The sequence below is a fragment of the Colias eurytheme genome, chromosome 6 (genome assembly GCF_061535395.1).
Source record: "Colias eurytheme isolate Ceu_HAF_F1 chromosome 6, ilColEury1 Martin Lab GWU primary, whole genome shotgun sequence".
Taxonomy (NCBI): domain Eukaryota; kingdom Metazoa; phylum Arthropoda; class Insecta; order Lepidoptera; family Pieridae; genus Colias; species Colias eurytheme.
Window position 1 is genome coordinate 10,190,586 of NC_142985.1, and position 17,791 is coordinate 10,208,376.

A 17,791-nucleotide genomic window follows, 5' to 3' on the forward strand; every position below is an offset into this window, starting at 1 on the left:
GACTGATGCAAGGCATGTTGTTATATATTATTATCGTCTGTATTATAAAAACGTATTATCATCATTATATAAGTACAATCACCTGTGATGTACAAATGTTTGTTTGCATGTTTGATTTGTTTTATTTTTTGAATGACCCGTATTTAACTGTTCTTTAGAATTAAAAACAGTCTCTTAAATATATCAAAATACTAGCTTTCCGCCCGCGGCTTCGCCCGCGTTTTCAGAGAAAACCCCGCATAGTTCCCTTTCCCGTGGGATTTCCGGGATAAAAGCTATCCTATCTCTCAAGTTGGATCGAACTGCACATGGTGTGCGAATTTTATTATAATCGGTTAAGTGGTTTAGGAGTCCATTGAGGACAAACATTGTGACACGAGATTTGTATATATTAAGAAGAATATGATATTAAAATAATTATTAATCGTTTTATTCACATAGCGCCATTTTTAAAAACTGAATTTAATCTATATTTTCTACTCCGGAAGGTAGTCCATCTTCGAGGGTACGTGGTGCGCGGCCAGCAAGCAGCCAGCGGCGCATCCCAGGGCAGAAATCTTCAGTCATTTGAAAATGCATTATAATTCCATTTGCTAATAGATTATGAAAATAATGTCAAATAAATGATACCACAATTTCAGTTTCATTTTATAGAACGTCACTTTTTTCAATTTGACAATAGTTAAATCTAATAAAGTTAATATATTATTCTTTTCAAAATTTGACAGCAACATTAAAAGCAATTTCTTCCAGATGTTTCTAGCAATTGATGATTGTGAATTCAGAATCCATAAATTAAGTTGAAAATTTTCCTATTCCAACGTTTTTATGGAATGTTCCATAAAAAACATATTTACGACGTTTTGTTCAATGGATGTTTGCCAACTTTCTTAATCTTATACTGGTAACTTGATAGTGACCTTCAGAAGGGAGTTGGGAAATATATTTGATTTAAGATAAGTGCCGAGTCTGATATTGTCGACGTATAAAGTAATGTACTGACGAAATGTTAGCACACAGTATTTGTATGTGATCTCAATCTGTATTTGAATATTCTATACGAAATATACATGAAACACGACTTTCTGTTAACGTTGGTGGTATGGTAAGGTTATGTTATATTTATTGGAATATTTATAGACCTTATATGTATTGATGTGTGCCACATCATAATAGAAAGGTACAATTCCATCTCTTAACGTGTTTGTAAAAAATCTGCTCCTAAATATCATTTCCCTTTACTTATTGGTAGGTACCTTTTTAACGTGTATAAGTAATGAAATTAAAATGTAAAACAGACATGAGTTGAAAATAGGTTCTACAGATTTTCTTGCCTGCTCTACTCTGTAGAAACTGCTTTCCAAACCGGTAGCGAATATTACAATATTAATCGACGTATTATGACCATTCAAAAGCGCTTCTAAAAGAAGTGAAATAAATGTTTGAGTTTCGAGTTTAAGGAATTCATTACGTGACTTCGAAGCTACATTAATATTGTGTTTATTTCAAGTATAAATGAAGTTGAATAAAACAATAAATAATGCGCGACGGGAGCTTGAAAACTTTTACAAGGGGAATTAGATGTTAAATCTTTAAAGCTTCATGTTGATTTTGCGAGTCTTCAACTTAAATTTTGTACAGAAGGTAATTAAACAGCCACGTTAAATGTATTTCATTCATAATTATAAAAGCTTATGAATAAGTATATTCATTAACAACTAATAAATCGTATTAATTACAATGATATGTTTTAAATACATTGCAAGTTATACAATATAGTGTTCTTAAAATGTATTATGTGATATTAAAAACGATATTCTTTGATTTCGTTAACTAATTAAAAAAAATATATACATATCAGTGGAACTATTTTTGCCAGATTACCGAACAAACTTCTTATTGTCTACATAAGTACCAACATAACATTAGCATACAATTTAACTAGTGAGCTAGTTGAAAGTCTAACTCCGAAACAGTCTTTATGGTAAAGACTATAGTTTAACATCTATTCAGACGCATATCAACTCCAATTTCAGACCTTAGAATGTGGCATGGTTGTGCATGAGGCATACAATTAGATTAGTAGGGTTTTCACTCACTTAATCCGACAATTAATACCGCTTTCATCGAATAAGGAACCTCTGTGTGTCGAGGTGACGTGGTGAATAGTACGTGTTGACGGGATTACCTTGGGAAAATAGCTGACCTTTGAGATAAATGGTTTTGACAAATGTAAGCGCTCTCTATTCCGTTTTGCTGGTAATTAAGTAGTGGTATTAGGAGACATTGTTTATGTGTTTATCTGTATGATTAGTGATGCCGAAGTGGATATTACGTGGGTTTATAATATTAAGGATTTATGGTGTCATTATGTTATGTAAATATATTATGCGAAAAAGTGATTTAGCTCTATGCATAACAAATGAGATACATAGTGTTAAAAAGATTTTCTTCTCTATATATAATATCTATAATTGGTTTCCATTCCATTTATATACATCATCAGTGACTTAATAACGTATAGTTTAGATATACCTTTTTTATATCTATACTCTTTTACTATTTCAATTGAAATTAATATGATTTCTCCGAATAACACATAGCTAGTAAACACATACGATTTCGATAATCATTTTGATTATATATGATGTGGCAATAATGATAAAGATCATTGAATCATTGAACGATAACACTGAAAAGGAGATACAAAAACAATCTTATAGAGATCGATCTTTCGTGTCCATTACACGCAGATTATATGACAGGCCATTCAGCAACAAAGCCGGCAAACGATGTACGATAACTTGCTCCAATTTGATACCGATGCACTTGCTATCACATGATTCGTAGATATTGATCTGCCACAAATTATAACAGTATCTTGATCTTTTTATTGTTATTATATGAATGGCCACCGCAAATCGTGATAAGCTATTGTTTTTCGGTGCGCAATAAATGCGTGTTGTTTAATGCGTTGGTGGCAATTCACAATATTTATTGTTATAAGATTATTCGAACACAAATCGAACAGTATTTATTTAATTGAAACTTAAGTCAATGGAAAAAAACTAAATCATTCGTTTACCTACGATATTATGAAGATTTTATCCCGGTTTATTACTAAATCTTTTTGTAGAGTAATCTTTGAAATATTAAACTCGGACATTGGAATTGGAAGTGTTTTGCGAAGATTATTTCACAATTTTGATGGAAAATTTTGAAATTAAAATAGAAACAACATTATTAGATTTTGACTGTACCAAGGGCATATATTCGCTTAAAATCGCGAGTCGAGAGATTTTAATAAAATGTTGACGATGATGATGATTTATAATTTTTCATTGTAAGTATCCTGTTAAAAATATTCGATTTTTTAAGTCACATCAAACAACATTTAAATAAAAAAGTTGTTTTCCCTTTTTATGGGCTGATATTTCTCCCTTTGGTCTTGAGGGAAATATTGCCATCTTTTCATAATAATTAACGAGGTCGTTTTCACTTGAGGTCACGTAATCTTATAATCTGCTTTTTATATCCACAAATGACCAGTTCAATGTTTGTGCATGCGATAAATTGTGTGACTAGAAGTTTGATAACATTTGCTAATTCTGAAATGTTTATTTTAACTTTTGAGAATTTTTATTAGTAAAGGCTAATTTATAAACAGAATATTATATTATGCAATCTACTTAAATATTAAAAATATGTACCTAAATAGAAGAACGGTCTTTTTTCCTTAATATTTGATAACACGGTATGATCGGCTTTATGTGCTCTTTCAATATCAAATACTTATCAAATATAATGAAGGATCCACTTCTGGTTGAATGAAATGACTCTCTGGAAACCATGATATATTTTTCTCCTTGTTGTCTTTATCTTAACAGTTATCTTAGAATTATTCTGTTCATGCACATGGCATTGTTTATATTTCATAATATTATTATGTTCAATTCAAGCACGATACGATCGAGCACGATCGTCAATTATTCCACAACTTTATTCACTGGTGATAGTTTTGAACTTCCTAAATAACTAATTCGTAGTTATATAACTTTAACAGCTTACTTCCATCGCCACTGTAGCTCTACAATCAGGTCTTAGAGCCTTATATAGCATTAGGCAATGTTGTTTAATTTGAATTTCTATACATCTATGCATATAATAAAATCGTAGGAAAGTCAAAACTATACATTGAATATTTTTTTTAAAGAATACTTGGGGCGTGATGTACAATCGCTATCGAAGCCGAAAACATAGTTTTTAGAATTTTTGTCTCTTTGTCTGTAGGTATGTATGTCCAGCCTGAACGCAAAAAGTACTGCAGGGATTTACTTAAAAATTTATTACAGAGTTTGCTTCAGACCTGAGAAAGGACATGGAATAGGTTATCCAATAGGAACAGGAACGAAAGCTAGTATGTATAAACATTTCAAATGAAATTTATTTTATTTTTATTTTTACATACATAGATTCCTTACAGCTATTTGTATTACAATATTTATAATTCACTTTAACAAAACAATACGCCAATAAAAAGGAATACCAATAATAAGACAATTAATGTGACAGTAGTTTTACATTAATTATAACAATGAAGTGGAAAATTTTTTTTTTTTTTTTTGACATGATATACAAAAAAGAGGAATAAGTCATGAATCATTTTGCGGTCGATATAAAATGTGATTCAATTGGATTATATATTGTGTATCGTAATCTTAAGGATTCTGGCATCAGCAGAAAGCCAGTGTACTGAATACAAATGAAGCTTCATTCAATTAACTTATATTTGCCCGCTTTTTGGGTTCGCTGCGTTATTATAAATTGTGATTTTGATAAATCAACTTTTATATAACTTTTGTTTAATATTAGTGATGGTTCCGTAGATTTAATTTAATAGGCTTTGTATTTTGTAGAAATTGGTTTAGAGGTATAGATTAGTTTGAAACACATAATAATAATATTTTAATGGATCTATGAAATCTGATACTATTTGATTTGATTGATTATTTACAAAAATAGATTTAGTTTAAACTTATCAATCATTAAAATGGTGTTTTTATTATTTACAATGCTGTATACTTTATAAAGTTATCAATCAACAAGAATACTTTAATTCGATCTATGTAATATTGTAATAGCTTACTAAAAATAAATTCATGTAAGTACTATAATATGGGTTTCTATATCTTTTATCAAAGTATTGCTTAATTGGAGGGGATTATAGATATTATATTATTCCAATTAATCATAGGAAACGTGATAAGAATTGAAATATAATCAACCATATATTTTTATTTTAGAGATCTGTAATAATAATGAATAACAAATTTTTTGTAGCAATATTTCGGTAATTATAAAAGGGACTTCATTTTTAAAAATCTGTGTTATGCTTAGTACCTATTCGCATAACATATACTATTTATATTCTGAATGTAATACCGATAGTGTATAATAGTACCTACATTTATACTTTAATCATTATAATAGATTTTTTAAATAAAATATGCAAGATATTACAAGGGAGGAACTGCCGGTAGTAGTTTAATTGTGTTACAAACACTAAAATTACCTATATTATGTTAATTATTTAATGTAATTGAACAATATACCTATGTATAGCATATAATAAATATGTGAGTGAGAGTTAATGTATGTGCTTGTTTAAATTGAATGCAGAAAGGGCTATCATATTTTACTTACTGTGCTTATATATAGGTATATAATAGTATGTTTTGATAATACAATATTATTATCATAGTATAAAATAAGATATTGCATAGTTAATTAATCTGTGTAACATAGATATTGTGTTTGTTGAATTTATTCGGAAAATCCTTTTTCGATAAATTTTAATTCAGCTGAATCAATTAAGACCGTTATAGGATCTAAACCATAATAAATTATAAATAAGATTAAATAATTTCTTATCTTTGTGAATTGAGTATATATAAAATGTTTCCTTCACTATTTTGTTGCTTGGGAAATAGTTTCCAAAATGCGAGCGCTTATACTATTGTTTTGTTTAATCTTGGCTGTTGCAGGTTAGTTTTATTATTTTATTTAATTTTTTAGGAGTATAGCTATAGTAGTGTTTTATACGAATAAATTTGTTTTAATATCAGAAAAAAGTTATAAGTACCTTATTCTTACTATGATCATCTCTGATTCAATGGTATTAATTCTAATAAACTTTAAACAAAGAAAATATACCCTTTTTTCTTCTGACATTATCTATAACAATATTTTGTTAATAAAATTAGAATTATAAACCATATTCTTTTGAGAATTGAAACTTAATTAAATTAACCAAATAAAGAAACATCATACATATTTATTTTAATCTGTATCTTGTAATTTTTAATGTTTTGTATGTTACAGCCTACAAGCCCAGACACCAAAGGATAGTCGGTGGGTCTGTGACCACCATCGACCGCTATCCTTATGGTGTTGCCATGCTCTACTCCAGGACCGGTCTCTCCTTTAACCAAGCATGTGGTGGAACTATCATTAACAACAGATCCGTCCTGTCCGCTGCTCACTGCTTCTTGTACGTATGAAAATTGATAAATTGATTCAAAAGGGTTCGCAGTTTCAGTGCATCTTCACTTCCTAATAAATTTGCAATTTTTACCGGTTCATCTATCGCCATTGTGCCTTAAAATGTTTATTCTATACAAGTGATTTTGAAATTGTTAACGACCTCTGCCGACTTCGACCAGATATTATCTATATTAACAACTTCAAAAAGAGTTAACTAACCCGTTTTCTTTTTAGCCATGACCCTCCAAGCCGGTGGCGCATGCGCGTCGGTTCCACATTCGGAAGCAGCGGCGGCGTGGTGCACATCACCAACAATATCATAATGCATCCACAGTACAATGATAATACTTTGAACAACGACGTTGCTATCGTCCGTTCCAACACAGCTTTCGTGTACAACGCGAATGTAGCTCCTGGCAGTATCGCCAGCTCTAACTACTTCCTTGCTGATGGTCAGGTCGTTTGGGCAATCGGATGGGGAATGACTTCGGTAAGTGTACGAAAGCAAAGAGTGGCAAAGTTTAACGGACTACATAGTGTCTATCTCTATATTTAATGAATACTTAAAACGCTCCGTCTGAATATCTTTATTAATTTGAATTGCAATTAATTGTCAACGTGATAAAGTTATGCAAGCATAACTAGGTGGCTTTAGGTAATTATGGCTACCGAAAGGGAGACTTATAAATGTATACAAGATCTTGACCAGATTGCCTAAATTTCTTATTATTTTTCAGGGTACCGGCTCTTCATCCAATCAGTTGCGCCACGTCCAAATTTGGACCATAAATAGGCAAACTTGCAGGGACCGTTGGCGTGAACTCCGTGGTGAAGTTACTGACAATATGTTATGTACTGGCTGGCTGGATGTTGGTGGTCGTGACCAATGTGGTGGTGACTCTGGTGGTCCTCTGCTTCACAATAATGTAGTGGTCGGTGTGTGCTCTTGGGGCCATGAGGAATGTGCTCATCCCCGATACCCAGGGGTCAATGCCCTCGTTTCCCGCTATACCAGCTGGATAACCTCTAATGCTTGATTTTGAAGATCGTATTTTATCATTTGGCTGGGTAGAAGTAGTGAATATTATGGAAATTAAGAGTGTGCTCAGGGTACCAAGTTTCTTTTATTTTAAGTAAAATAAAGAAGAAAATCTTATTTGATAACGAATAAAAGTATTTTATACATTTTATTGTATTATTATTGAACATAATACTACTACTATTATTATTTATTATTATTTATTATTACCTACTATTATTATTTATTATTGCACTACCCATTTATTTTATTTTATACTTTTTCCTCTACTGTACCAAAGGTTGTCTGGAAGAAATCGCTCTAAAGCGATAAGACCGCCATTTGTACTTAGTTTAAGCTATATTTAAGTGTCTGTATTTCTTTTTTATTTAAGTGCAATAAAGAATTTATAAATATAAATAAATAAATAATAAAATCTTGAAATATATCGCTCATTTGCTTCTATAACGTGACAAAGTCAAAAACTCAATTGTTGGGAAAACGCTGAAAGTTTAAAATTCCTGTAACTTTTTAATTATTATGCTTAGACTATTCAGCTCAATACAACATATTAAAACGTTATCGTTTTTTTTTAATCAAATTGTATTCAGAACAATAAGTCAGTTATTAAATTTATTATGATTATTTATTCCAGAAAGGGCCCTTCTTGTTGCGTTTTTCTTGTAAAAAGTGTGCAGTATTGCATTACAAACAGATAAGTATGTACCATTTTTCTTGAAAAAAAAATTGAATAAAAATCTAAAACTTTACAAGTTATGTCGTATTGTTACGTTTTATTGATAATCAGTAATCTAAATGTATGGGCAATTTTAATTAAAACCTGTTACTGTAGTAGAAATCTTTTTATTTTTGTATTTTGTTTTACAAAATGAAAGATATTTTTGCGAAATTATTGTGTAACTTTCTCTGAAATACAAGTAGTAACATATTAAAAAAAAATACAATTATAACCAGACATTAATATTTTTTGTTTTACTTTTTTTTACTCACAACCGTTGTCAATATAATATTACGACCCGCCCCGAATTCGCACGGGTGCAATCCTGATACTAAATCTTTTTTTTTTTTTTTTTTTATAGTGGGGAAATCTTCTTAGATACCCCCGGCTCCCGGGGATGGAGCCGTGGTTATGTCGGATTTCTACCGACTAAAACCCCACTTTGTTCCATCGCGCTGCTTTGGACGGAACTGCGGGAACGGTTACGACTCTACCGCGTGTCCCGCCCAGCAGATGCCCGTTTCCAGGCCCACCACTAGAACCCCCCTCGCTGGTGGCTGCTGGAACGAAGGCTTACGCCACCAACGCGCAGACAATGGATCTTTCCCCGCTCCATCATCCGCGTTCCCCCGAACCCCCGACCCCATCACCGTCCGGCCGGAGGGTGCACGCTGGAAGGTCCTCCGATGTGTGAAATACACGTCGGGGGACCCTCCGGCGCACTTTTATAGAGATTACCTCGCAGCCCCCACCTCACCAGAGATGGCGGCCCTCGGTCCGGCCCCACGGACCGGATTACGAGTTGGCAGACGGCCGTTTTACAGCGGCCGCCGCCCCACACCTCTCTGCAGGAGTCTCCGCGCGTCATCACAATGACGCGTCGGGATCCCGCCCTCCGCTGCACGGCGTGGCTTGCTAAACCAGCGAGCCCGCCGCGCCGCGACCTCTGGCCGCCATCCACCGCCGCATAAAAGCCGGCTCCTCTCTGGCCCACAAACAGGACCTCTGCCGTCGGGTCAGTCGAGGCTTTTCAACCCCAACTGCCGTTCAGCGCCACCTTTGCCTAGTGGACACGGAGTCCGCCAAGCCACGGCCTCTGGCCGCCATCCCACGCCGCACACAGCGGCCGCTGGGCCACACCTAGCCCCGGCCGTCGGGCCGGTCGAGTCTCCCCGACTCTAAACCAGCCGTTCAGCCCCTCGCTGGTCCAATTTCGCTTCACTCAGAGGGCCATAACTCTGAGCTACTGAGCCCCTCCGCCGCGACAAGGCCTGGACCGTTGGGGGGCTCTTGTGAGTTGTGAGTTGTGAGTTGAAGCTCTTGTGAGTTGTGGTATTATAAGTGATTATTTATTCCAGAAAGGGCCCTTCTTGTTGCGTTTTTCTTGTAAAAAGTGTGCAGTATTGCATTACAAACAGATAAGTATGTACCATTTTTCTTGAAAAAAAAATTGAATAAAAATCTAAAACTTTACAAGTTATGTCGTATTGTTACGTTTTATTGATAATCAGTAATCTAAATGTATGGGCAATTTTAATTAAAACCTGTTACTGTAGTAGAAATCTTTTTATTTTTGTATTTTGTTTTACAAAATGAAAGATATTTTTGCGAAATTATTGTGTAACTTTCTCTGAAATACAAGTAGTAACATATTAAAAAAAAATACAATTATAACCAGACATTAATATTTTTTGTTTTACTTTTTTTTACTCACAACCGTTGTCAATATAATATTACGACCCGCCCCGAATTCGCACGGGTGCAATCCTGATACTAAATCTGTAATATCTTCGAAAATATTTAGTAAAGGGCCATATAGATCTGTATATTAAATCAACAATGTGTAATTGGATAAGGATTAATGCAGTATTGGTTAAAATCGCTTTAAAATTATCCATTGCTTCTTTATCTAAATTCGAGTAATCTTTCAGTATTACACGGTGTTGTTCTTCGGAAAAAAAAACGGCCATGGGACAAGGGTGGCGACCCCACAAACTTGGTTTTAGCTTCACACTGACCCCCCATACACATTACAAAAATAAAATTGCGTCCTCTAAAAACACAAGGTTAGGCCTAAAAAATGTAACATTTCAATGGACTAGTGATACAATAAGCTGTTACATTTTTACCGCAATCGGGCAGCAGTTTCCTTCTCAAGGGAGCAGCGACGACTGACTTAAACCGTTCTTGCATTAAATTCAAGATCGAAAAGAGATGTCGCTAAACCGATATTCACCGACCTTTTCCCTCATAACTCGGTCATATTTGGAGCTAGAAATATCGCGTTTTAGCAGCAAGTAGAGCGCGATGCGCCGGATTCTACTGTATCATTATTCCATAACGATACATATGCTCGTTAACACGTTCTTGTCACAAATGAGCGATATGCAGTAGGTAGTTGAACTTAAGTAGATACATTAGTAAATAATAAATATCGTTTATTAAATGTTCGTTTAGTAAAATGAAAACATAATTTATATTACCCACTTTTATAGAAGTTGATCTTTGATTTGTTTCCCTTAAAAATGAGAAAACGTTTTTATAGGACTGCCTTTTGTATTTTTGTAGCAAATTAATAATAAAGCATGCGAAAAAAATAAAGCCTATAAAATAATTGAGGAAATTTGTCTGTGTAGTATTTGCGGAGATCTTTGTGAAAGGATAATTATTTTGGCGGAAATATGAATCTCACGCACAATGCGAATATACTTATATTTCAGTATACATATATACGTACTCGTGAAACTAGATTTGATTTGTTGATTAGATAATTACATATTCTAAAAATTTATCTATTACAATAAAGTTGCTTTTTGCGACAACTATTTGCTGAGAATATTCTTGATCTATAGACCTATATAATAACTACTTAACATCCATTTATTGAAATAGGTGAAGGTCATTTCTAATTATTCTTTTAAATGGTAATAATATTATGTATAACAAACAGATATTTTATAAATTGTTTCTTTTATATAAAAATCACCTACAATTTTTGATGATTATATGAAGCCTAACCATGTTTTTTTTCATTTTTTTTATTTGTATCAGCTAGGACAACATGATAAGCTCATTATGCTTATCAATATAAACGAGAAATCTCTTCTAACAACGATAACAATGCGGTAATCATCAGTTATTATAAAATTCATAGAAATTAGTTTGTGTAATTAAAAGGGTTTTCAACAAAATTTTACTTTGTAGAAATAATTATTATTCTGTGTGTTTGTCTAAATATCAAAGTTTAAAGAGAGCTTAAAAGCATAGGTAGTAGCTATGCTATTCTTTCTCGTAGACCACCTTTATCCCGAGATCTACCTAAGAAAATTTATATTGCAATTAGTAAAATATCAATTCTATTACTTACCCACCAATGACTAAACGAAACGAAGCAATGTCGATTGAAGAAACTCATTGCGGATATATTGTCCCACTTAATCCAGGGTATGTGAACACTCATTAGACAAAAACATGTTACGAAGACAAATTAGTTTTCTTTAAGAAAACTTTTTGCGTGAGGCTCCGTCATTTAAAAAATATCCTGATTTCTTAAATATAGGAAAAGGCTTGACCACCTGTTAGTAAGAATTTAAAATCATTTATCTACCATGCCAAAATATCAAACGACCCGATGAAATATCAGCTATTAAGAAAAAATATATTATTATGTAGGTAGGTATATCGAGAAAACTGCTGAACATATCAGCTGCGGAGACATAGTGGGGTATGGTAGTTTTTGATACTCTGTACATGTTTTGTACACGAATGAAAAATCTCTGTCTATCCGTGATAATGCAGAAGGCAATTTGGGGTGTTGACAGCATCGGAATAAAATAATCAAATAAATAAAAATCACACTTACAATCCTGGTTTTCTATTTATTTTAGTAGTTTCAATGTATATTGTTCGATGTATGTTGTAATCAATGTAATGTATAATTGCATAAAATCAAAGAAGCTAGAAGAATGTCAGTATAAGTTTTATTAGTCAGTATTAGTTGCATCTGAATTCAAATTTCCAAAGCACTCGTTAACACATTTTCTTTAAATAATATTCTGGGACACGTAGTATATAATTATAATAATAATATACTATATAGTGTTTACCAATTTAGTCTAGTCCGAATAAAATTACTTCTTACATGCTTTCGTATTTCGTAATGCTAGTTCTGAAGTCTTTGATGAAATAAAAAAACTGGACATAATAATTAACATCCTCTTTTGCTCTCATCACAGTCTGAATTACATTTTCGATTTATAACTTGGACCAATATACTATAAGATATGAAAAATTCTAGTAAACAAATAAAGATAAGATTTTCACAATTTATTCGATAAAAATTAGTCATCATGCAATTATCATCTCACGTTATAATTAATGTGATAAGCTTGTTATCATATGAATTGAAATCATATGTCGAGAGGTTCTATGAATCAAGAATTAAAAATTATAGTGAGTCATGTTAATACGACACTTAACAATGAAAGCCTTTTAACTCAAAATACAACATATACTAGATAGTTCAAAATTGGCTAAGTTTTTTTATATACCTATAATCTCTTTCTATTATCGTGATTTAATGAAATACGAAAATCTTCGTTTTTGTCTGTTACAGATGTTTAAAAGAAGATAATATATTATATCTTATTTTATTAAGCACTAGCGACCCGCCCCGGCTTCGCACGGGTGCAATGGCGGCCGGCCGGTACCGCCGCCAACGCTACGTCCCGCAATTTTTAAATCTGTAATATCTTCGAAAATGTTCACTTAAATCGGTAAATCGGTTAATACGGTGTAAAGGGCCATATAGATCTATATTAAATGAACAATGTATTCAAGGTATTTAATTGGTAAAGGATTAATGCTGTATTCGTAAAAATCGCTTCGAAAATTAGCCATTATTTCTTTTAAAAAGTAAATGACAAAAAAAGTTATTGTGTGTTATCCATTAGAGATAGACATATATACCATCACGGACTTTTCTGTAGACCTTTTCAATGTGTACAATACTTAATACATTATTTTGATAAAACTCGTAGGGTTCAGCCTGCGTTTGCAATGTAAGCGGTTAAAATGTAATTTTTTACGACATCACATTAGATACCTCAAAAATAACAGTACTTCTCCACTATTTAATAGATGTTATTATACATATAAACCTTCCTCTTGAATCACTCTATCTATTTAAAAAAACCGAATCAAAATCCGTTGCGTAGTTTCAAAGATTTAAGCGTACAAAGGGACATAGGGATATAGGGACAGAGAAAAGGACTTTGTTTTATGTAGTGATGATAGTGAAGTGTAGGGCTACCATATAACTTATTTATTTCTTTTAGTATGGTTTTCTTGTAGCGTAAGATATCTTTTTTCTTACCCTAGTTTTGGATTGAATAATTAATATAGAGAAAGTGTAGTGAATATATAGATTAAAGTCAGACATTTATTAAAACTACTTTTTTATTGTTGATAGCCCTCAGTAGGTACACTTTTTTTTAATCTATTACTACGTAGATGTTCGACATGTTATTTTTGACTCATGATTAAAGCGGTTGATAAAATTAAATTTTCCAATAACTCCGCAGATTATTATCAATGTATTACTGTCTTGTATCGTGCTTGTCTTGTCTTATATCTGTATATAAACACCGGCAATTATTTCATTACTATCAGTGTCAATAACACATTACAAAATGCGGTTCCTTATTACTTCTTTACTGTTTTGTTTAGCTGTTGTTACGGGTACGCATTCACCATTAGATTTTCAATTTATAGCATATTAGGTTTTTGAAAATTTTTGTGATATGAGGATTTTTACTATTGTTCAAAATTGTGCACATGAAACATTGTTGATAAATAGCTATGTTTCCAGAGAAACAGGTTACATAACCTTTTTTTTAATTTCTTTCAGCGGTTCCCGCCGGACAATCAAGGATTGCTGGTGGATCAACCACGACGATCAACCAGTACCCATATGTGGCTTCTATGATATATTCCAGAAATGGTGGATCATACTCCCAAGCTTGCGTTGGCTCCATTATTAATAATAGATCCATTCTCTCAGCGGCTTCTTGTTATGCGTGAGTATTTGTTTATTTTCGTACTAGCGGTCCGCCCCGGCTTCGCCCGTGGTACATATTTCGCAATAAAAGGTAGCCTATGTTCTTTCTCAGGGTCTAAAGATTATCTGTATCTGTGTTTATGCGTGAAAACCATACATACATACATACATACAAACCTTTCCTCTTTATAATATTAGTATAGATTTGGCTTAAATTCTACCAGTTGCCAGATATGAAGGGTCATATAAGGGTCCAATATAAGTTGCATTAGAAAGAAGAGATCTTGGTAGCTTTTGATGCATCTTTAATGTCTTTGGTATCAGATTTGTATGCAAGAATGCAAAATTGAAAGGTCATCTTTTACTTTATTTTCAGTAACGAACCCATCAACCGCTGGAGAATCAGAGTCGGATCCACGAACGCAAACAGCGGTGGCTCCGTTCACAACGTACACTCCATTATTATCAACTCGGGTTACAACGCCCTAAGACGGGAAAATGACATCGCGATCGTCCGCTCTTCTACAAACTTCAAATACTCTAACTCTGTCAGAGCTATTTCGCTTGCCAACACGGGATACTATATTCCTGACAATACCATCGTTTGGGCCCTTGGCTGGGGACGCACTGGGGTAAGTCTTATAACAAAAACAATAACTCTAAACATTGATAATCTCGTTCACTTTATCAAAAGCTAATGTATTTGTATGATTATTTTAGCCGAATGCTGCAGCATCGAAGCAATTACGTCAGGTGCAAATATGGACGATCAACTACAACACTTGCAGAAACAACTACGCCTCCGCCAACTTCGTAGTCACTAACAACATGATATGCAGTGGTTGGTTGAATGCTGGCGGTCGCGGACAGTGCGACGGTGATGAGGGCGGTCCTCTGGTGTACAACAACGTGCTGGTCGGAGTGTACTCGTGGGCTCGGGAGTGTGCCAGCAGCCGCTTCCCCAGTATCAACACGAAAGTGTCCAACTACATTCAATGGATCACATCTAATGCTTAAGTTTGAGCAAAAGACAAAATTAAAATATGATCATTTAAATTTACAATAAGGATTTAATGATTTAACAAATGAGTTTCTTCAGTCACATAATATTGTAAATATAATATCTGTAATTTGTAACTGCATTTTTGCTAATAAATAAAATTTGAATATGAATTTGGACTTTGAATTATTTACCACTCCTATCATGTACCTACTTAGTTATTTAAAGTCAAAAGTGTCTTGTATTTTATTTTTTAAAAACCTTTAGGTTACCTAAAGTAAGCGAACACTACCTTCCATGAGCATAAATAAAGTTAGAATCTATCAATAGGCATGTAGGTAAAACATATTTTTATTCTTATCAAAAAGTAAATAAGTTTTAGATTTTTTAAAAGGTACCTAGTAAGTAAGTTTATGGAAGTATTTAATTATAGCCATTCATAACTGCATACATTCATTGCATAATATGTAACAACCCGAAAAAATACTTTTCCGTTTTCTATTGCCAAAACAAGCAAAATTTTAAAAAAGATCATCAAAAAAAGTTGTAGTTCTTTAAATTCTCTACAAAAATTTACTTCATGATTATTTTTTCTAAAAGTTACCATTCTTGAGATACAATTCTAATAATTACATTATACAATATACATCTTGTAGACGGTCAATTATACAACCAGCAGGTTAGCAATACATTGTCATTCAAAGCTTACCACAACTTAAAATTAAAAATCATTATCCATAGTTAATCCCTACTAATATTATAAATGCGAAAGTAACTCTGTCTGTCTGTCTGTTACTCAATCACGCCTTAACTACTTAACCAATTTGCATGAAATTTGGTATAGAGATATTTTGATACCCGAGAAAGGACATAGGATAGGTTTTATCCCGGAAATCCTACGGGAACAGGATTTTCTTTGAAAACGCCGGCGAAGCCGCGGGCGGAAAGCTAGTATTATTATAAATGCGAAAGTAACTCTGTCTGTCTGTCTGTTACTCAAGTACAGAACCAATTTGCATGAAGTTTGGTATAGAGATAGAATAAGGACAAAGGCTACTTTTTATCCCGGGAAATAGGATAGGTTTTATCCCGGAAATCCCACGGGAACGGGAACTATGCGGGTTTATCTTTGACTGCGCGGGCGAAGCTGCGGATGGAAAGAATTATATAAAAATGAAACCTGTTTTCTTTGGTCACGGCACGCGTGAACGGTGGACCGATTTCGATAATTCTTTTTTTATAATATTCCTTGAAGTACGAGGATGGTTCTTATGGAAAGAAAACATAAACATGTACCACGGGCGATGCAATGTATGCGGCACATTGATAATCCAATTATTGAAGATGTAATTAAACATTTCGGGTAAATGTTAAATTACTTGTAATTCTAATCACGATGTCTAAGTAACAGCTTTTACTGGCTTTTACTATTACTCACGCCCAAGCATTGTAAATTTCTTTGGCACAGTTTCACGAAAAACATACGCGTGACTCTAATTTATAATTATTGATTGGTTTAATTCGTTGACCTAAATATATTTCTTAATCATCAGAAAAAAACATAACAGTTACTGATGTACGAATCGACCAGAAGGCAATACCAGCCATAAAAGATGCATATCTGTATGTATAATGTATTACCAGAAAACTACTCAACATACCGGCTGCGGAGACATAGAGGAGAAATTTGTATACTTTTTACCGTCAGCATCAGCACGAGAAATGAAACATCTCGCACTATCCGTGCCATAGTGAAAACGTTGGGATAAATCCCGTTTACTATATAATACTTTAAAGTCTTCAATTTCAATGTGTGTTGTTATGTATAATAATCTATACTAATGTGATAAAGCTGAAGAGTTTGTTTGTTTGTTTGATGGGTCTGATTTGAAGAATTATTTCACTGTTAGATAGTCTAATAATTTTATCGAGGTAGGAGTAGTTTCGAGGAGCGAAAATAGCGCACATAATTAATATCCTATTTTGCTTCTGTCAAAGCTGGAATTACTTTTCCGATCTGTATAATACCTACTACTTAATTCAAGAAAATAAATAAAGATAAGCCCATCGAATTTACAATAAAATCAATAAGTAACATTACTCATCCTGTAATTATCATTCCCACGTAATAAATCAGATAAGCTTGTTATCATATCAACTGAAATTATCTGTCGAACTGAAATTATGTGTCTTCTATGAATCAAAAATTAAAAATAATCATAGTGAGTCATGTCGCCTTATTGAAATCACATTGAGATATAAAAAAAAGTATAGCCTTTTACACTTAAAATAAAATTTTCTACTAAGTAGATATTTCAAAATTGTTTTAGTTTTTTTATTTGATTTATCCATAAAAAAAAACGTTAAACTTACTCTATCTTTAATATAATTATAGACAAAAAGTGCTGAGCCAATCTTGATTGCATAAAAAAA

General features: G+C 33.1%; 3 protein-coding genes across 4 annotated transcripts in view; 2 read left to right on the forward strand and 1 right to left on the reverse strand.

Moving 5' to 3' along the window:
* kcc (solute carrier family 12 member kcc) overlaps positions 1-17,791 on the reverse strand; it is a 270,331-nt gene that overhangs the window by 56,561 nt on the left and 195,979 nt on the right. The gene's annotated exons all lie outside the window — the stretch shown is intronic.
* Positions 5,995-7,728, forward strand: LOC149907987 (trypsin CFT-1-like). Its single transcript, XM_090103130.1, has 4 exons — positions 5,995-6,044; positions 6,382-6,550; positions 6,778-7,033; positions 7,281-7,728. The coding sequence occupies exons 1-4, from the start codon at positions 5,999-6,001 to the stop codon at positions 7,578-7,580; spliced, it is 771 nt and encodes a 256-aa protein (XP_089959256.1). The 5' UTR covers positions 5,995-5,998; the 3' UTR covers positions 7,581-7,728.
* LOC149907988 (trypsin CFT-1-like) lies at positions 13,982-15,493 on the forward strand. The gene is made up of 4 exons (XM_090103442.1): positions 13,982-14,039; positions 14,209-14,377; positions 14,735-14,990; positions 15,079-15,493. The coding sequence occupies exons 1-4, from the start codon at positions 13,991-13,993 to the stop codon at positions 15,373-15,375; spliced, it is 771 nt and encodes a 256-aa protein (XP_089959568.1). The 5' UTR covers positions 13,982-13,990; the 3' UTR covers positions 15,376-15,493.

Bases quoted from the DNA above. Each gene is read 5' to 3' on its own strand.
- LOC149907987 (XM_090103130.1), top strand. From the start codon at position 5,999: ATGCGAGCGCTTATACTATTGTTTTGTTTAATCTTGGCTGTTGCAG. The intron at 6,045-6,381 runs GTTAGTTTTATT...TGTATGTTACAG, and splicing joins TTTAATCTTGGCTGTTGCAG to CCTACAAGCCCAGACACCAA. The intron at 7,034-7,280 runs GTAAGTGTACGA...ATTATTTTTCAG, and splicing joins TCGGATGGGGAATGACTTCG to GGTACCGGCTCTTCATCCAA.
- LOC149907988 (XM_090103442.1), top strand. From the start codon at position 13,991: ATGCGGTTCCTTATTACTTCTTTACTGTTTTGTTTAGCTGTTGTTACG. The intron at 14,040-14,208 runs GTACGCATTCAC...AATTTCTTTCAG, and splicing joins TTGTTTAGCTGTTGTTACGG to CGGTTCCCGCCGGACAATCA. The intron at 14,991-15,078 runs GTAAGTCTTATA...TGATTATTTTAG, and splicing joins TTGGCTGGGGACGCACTGGG to CCGAATGCTGCAGCATCGAA.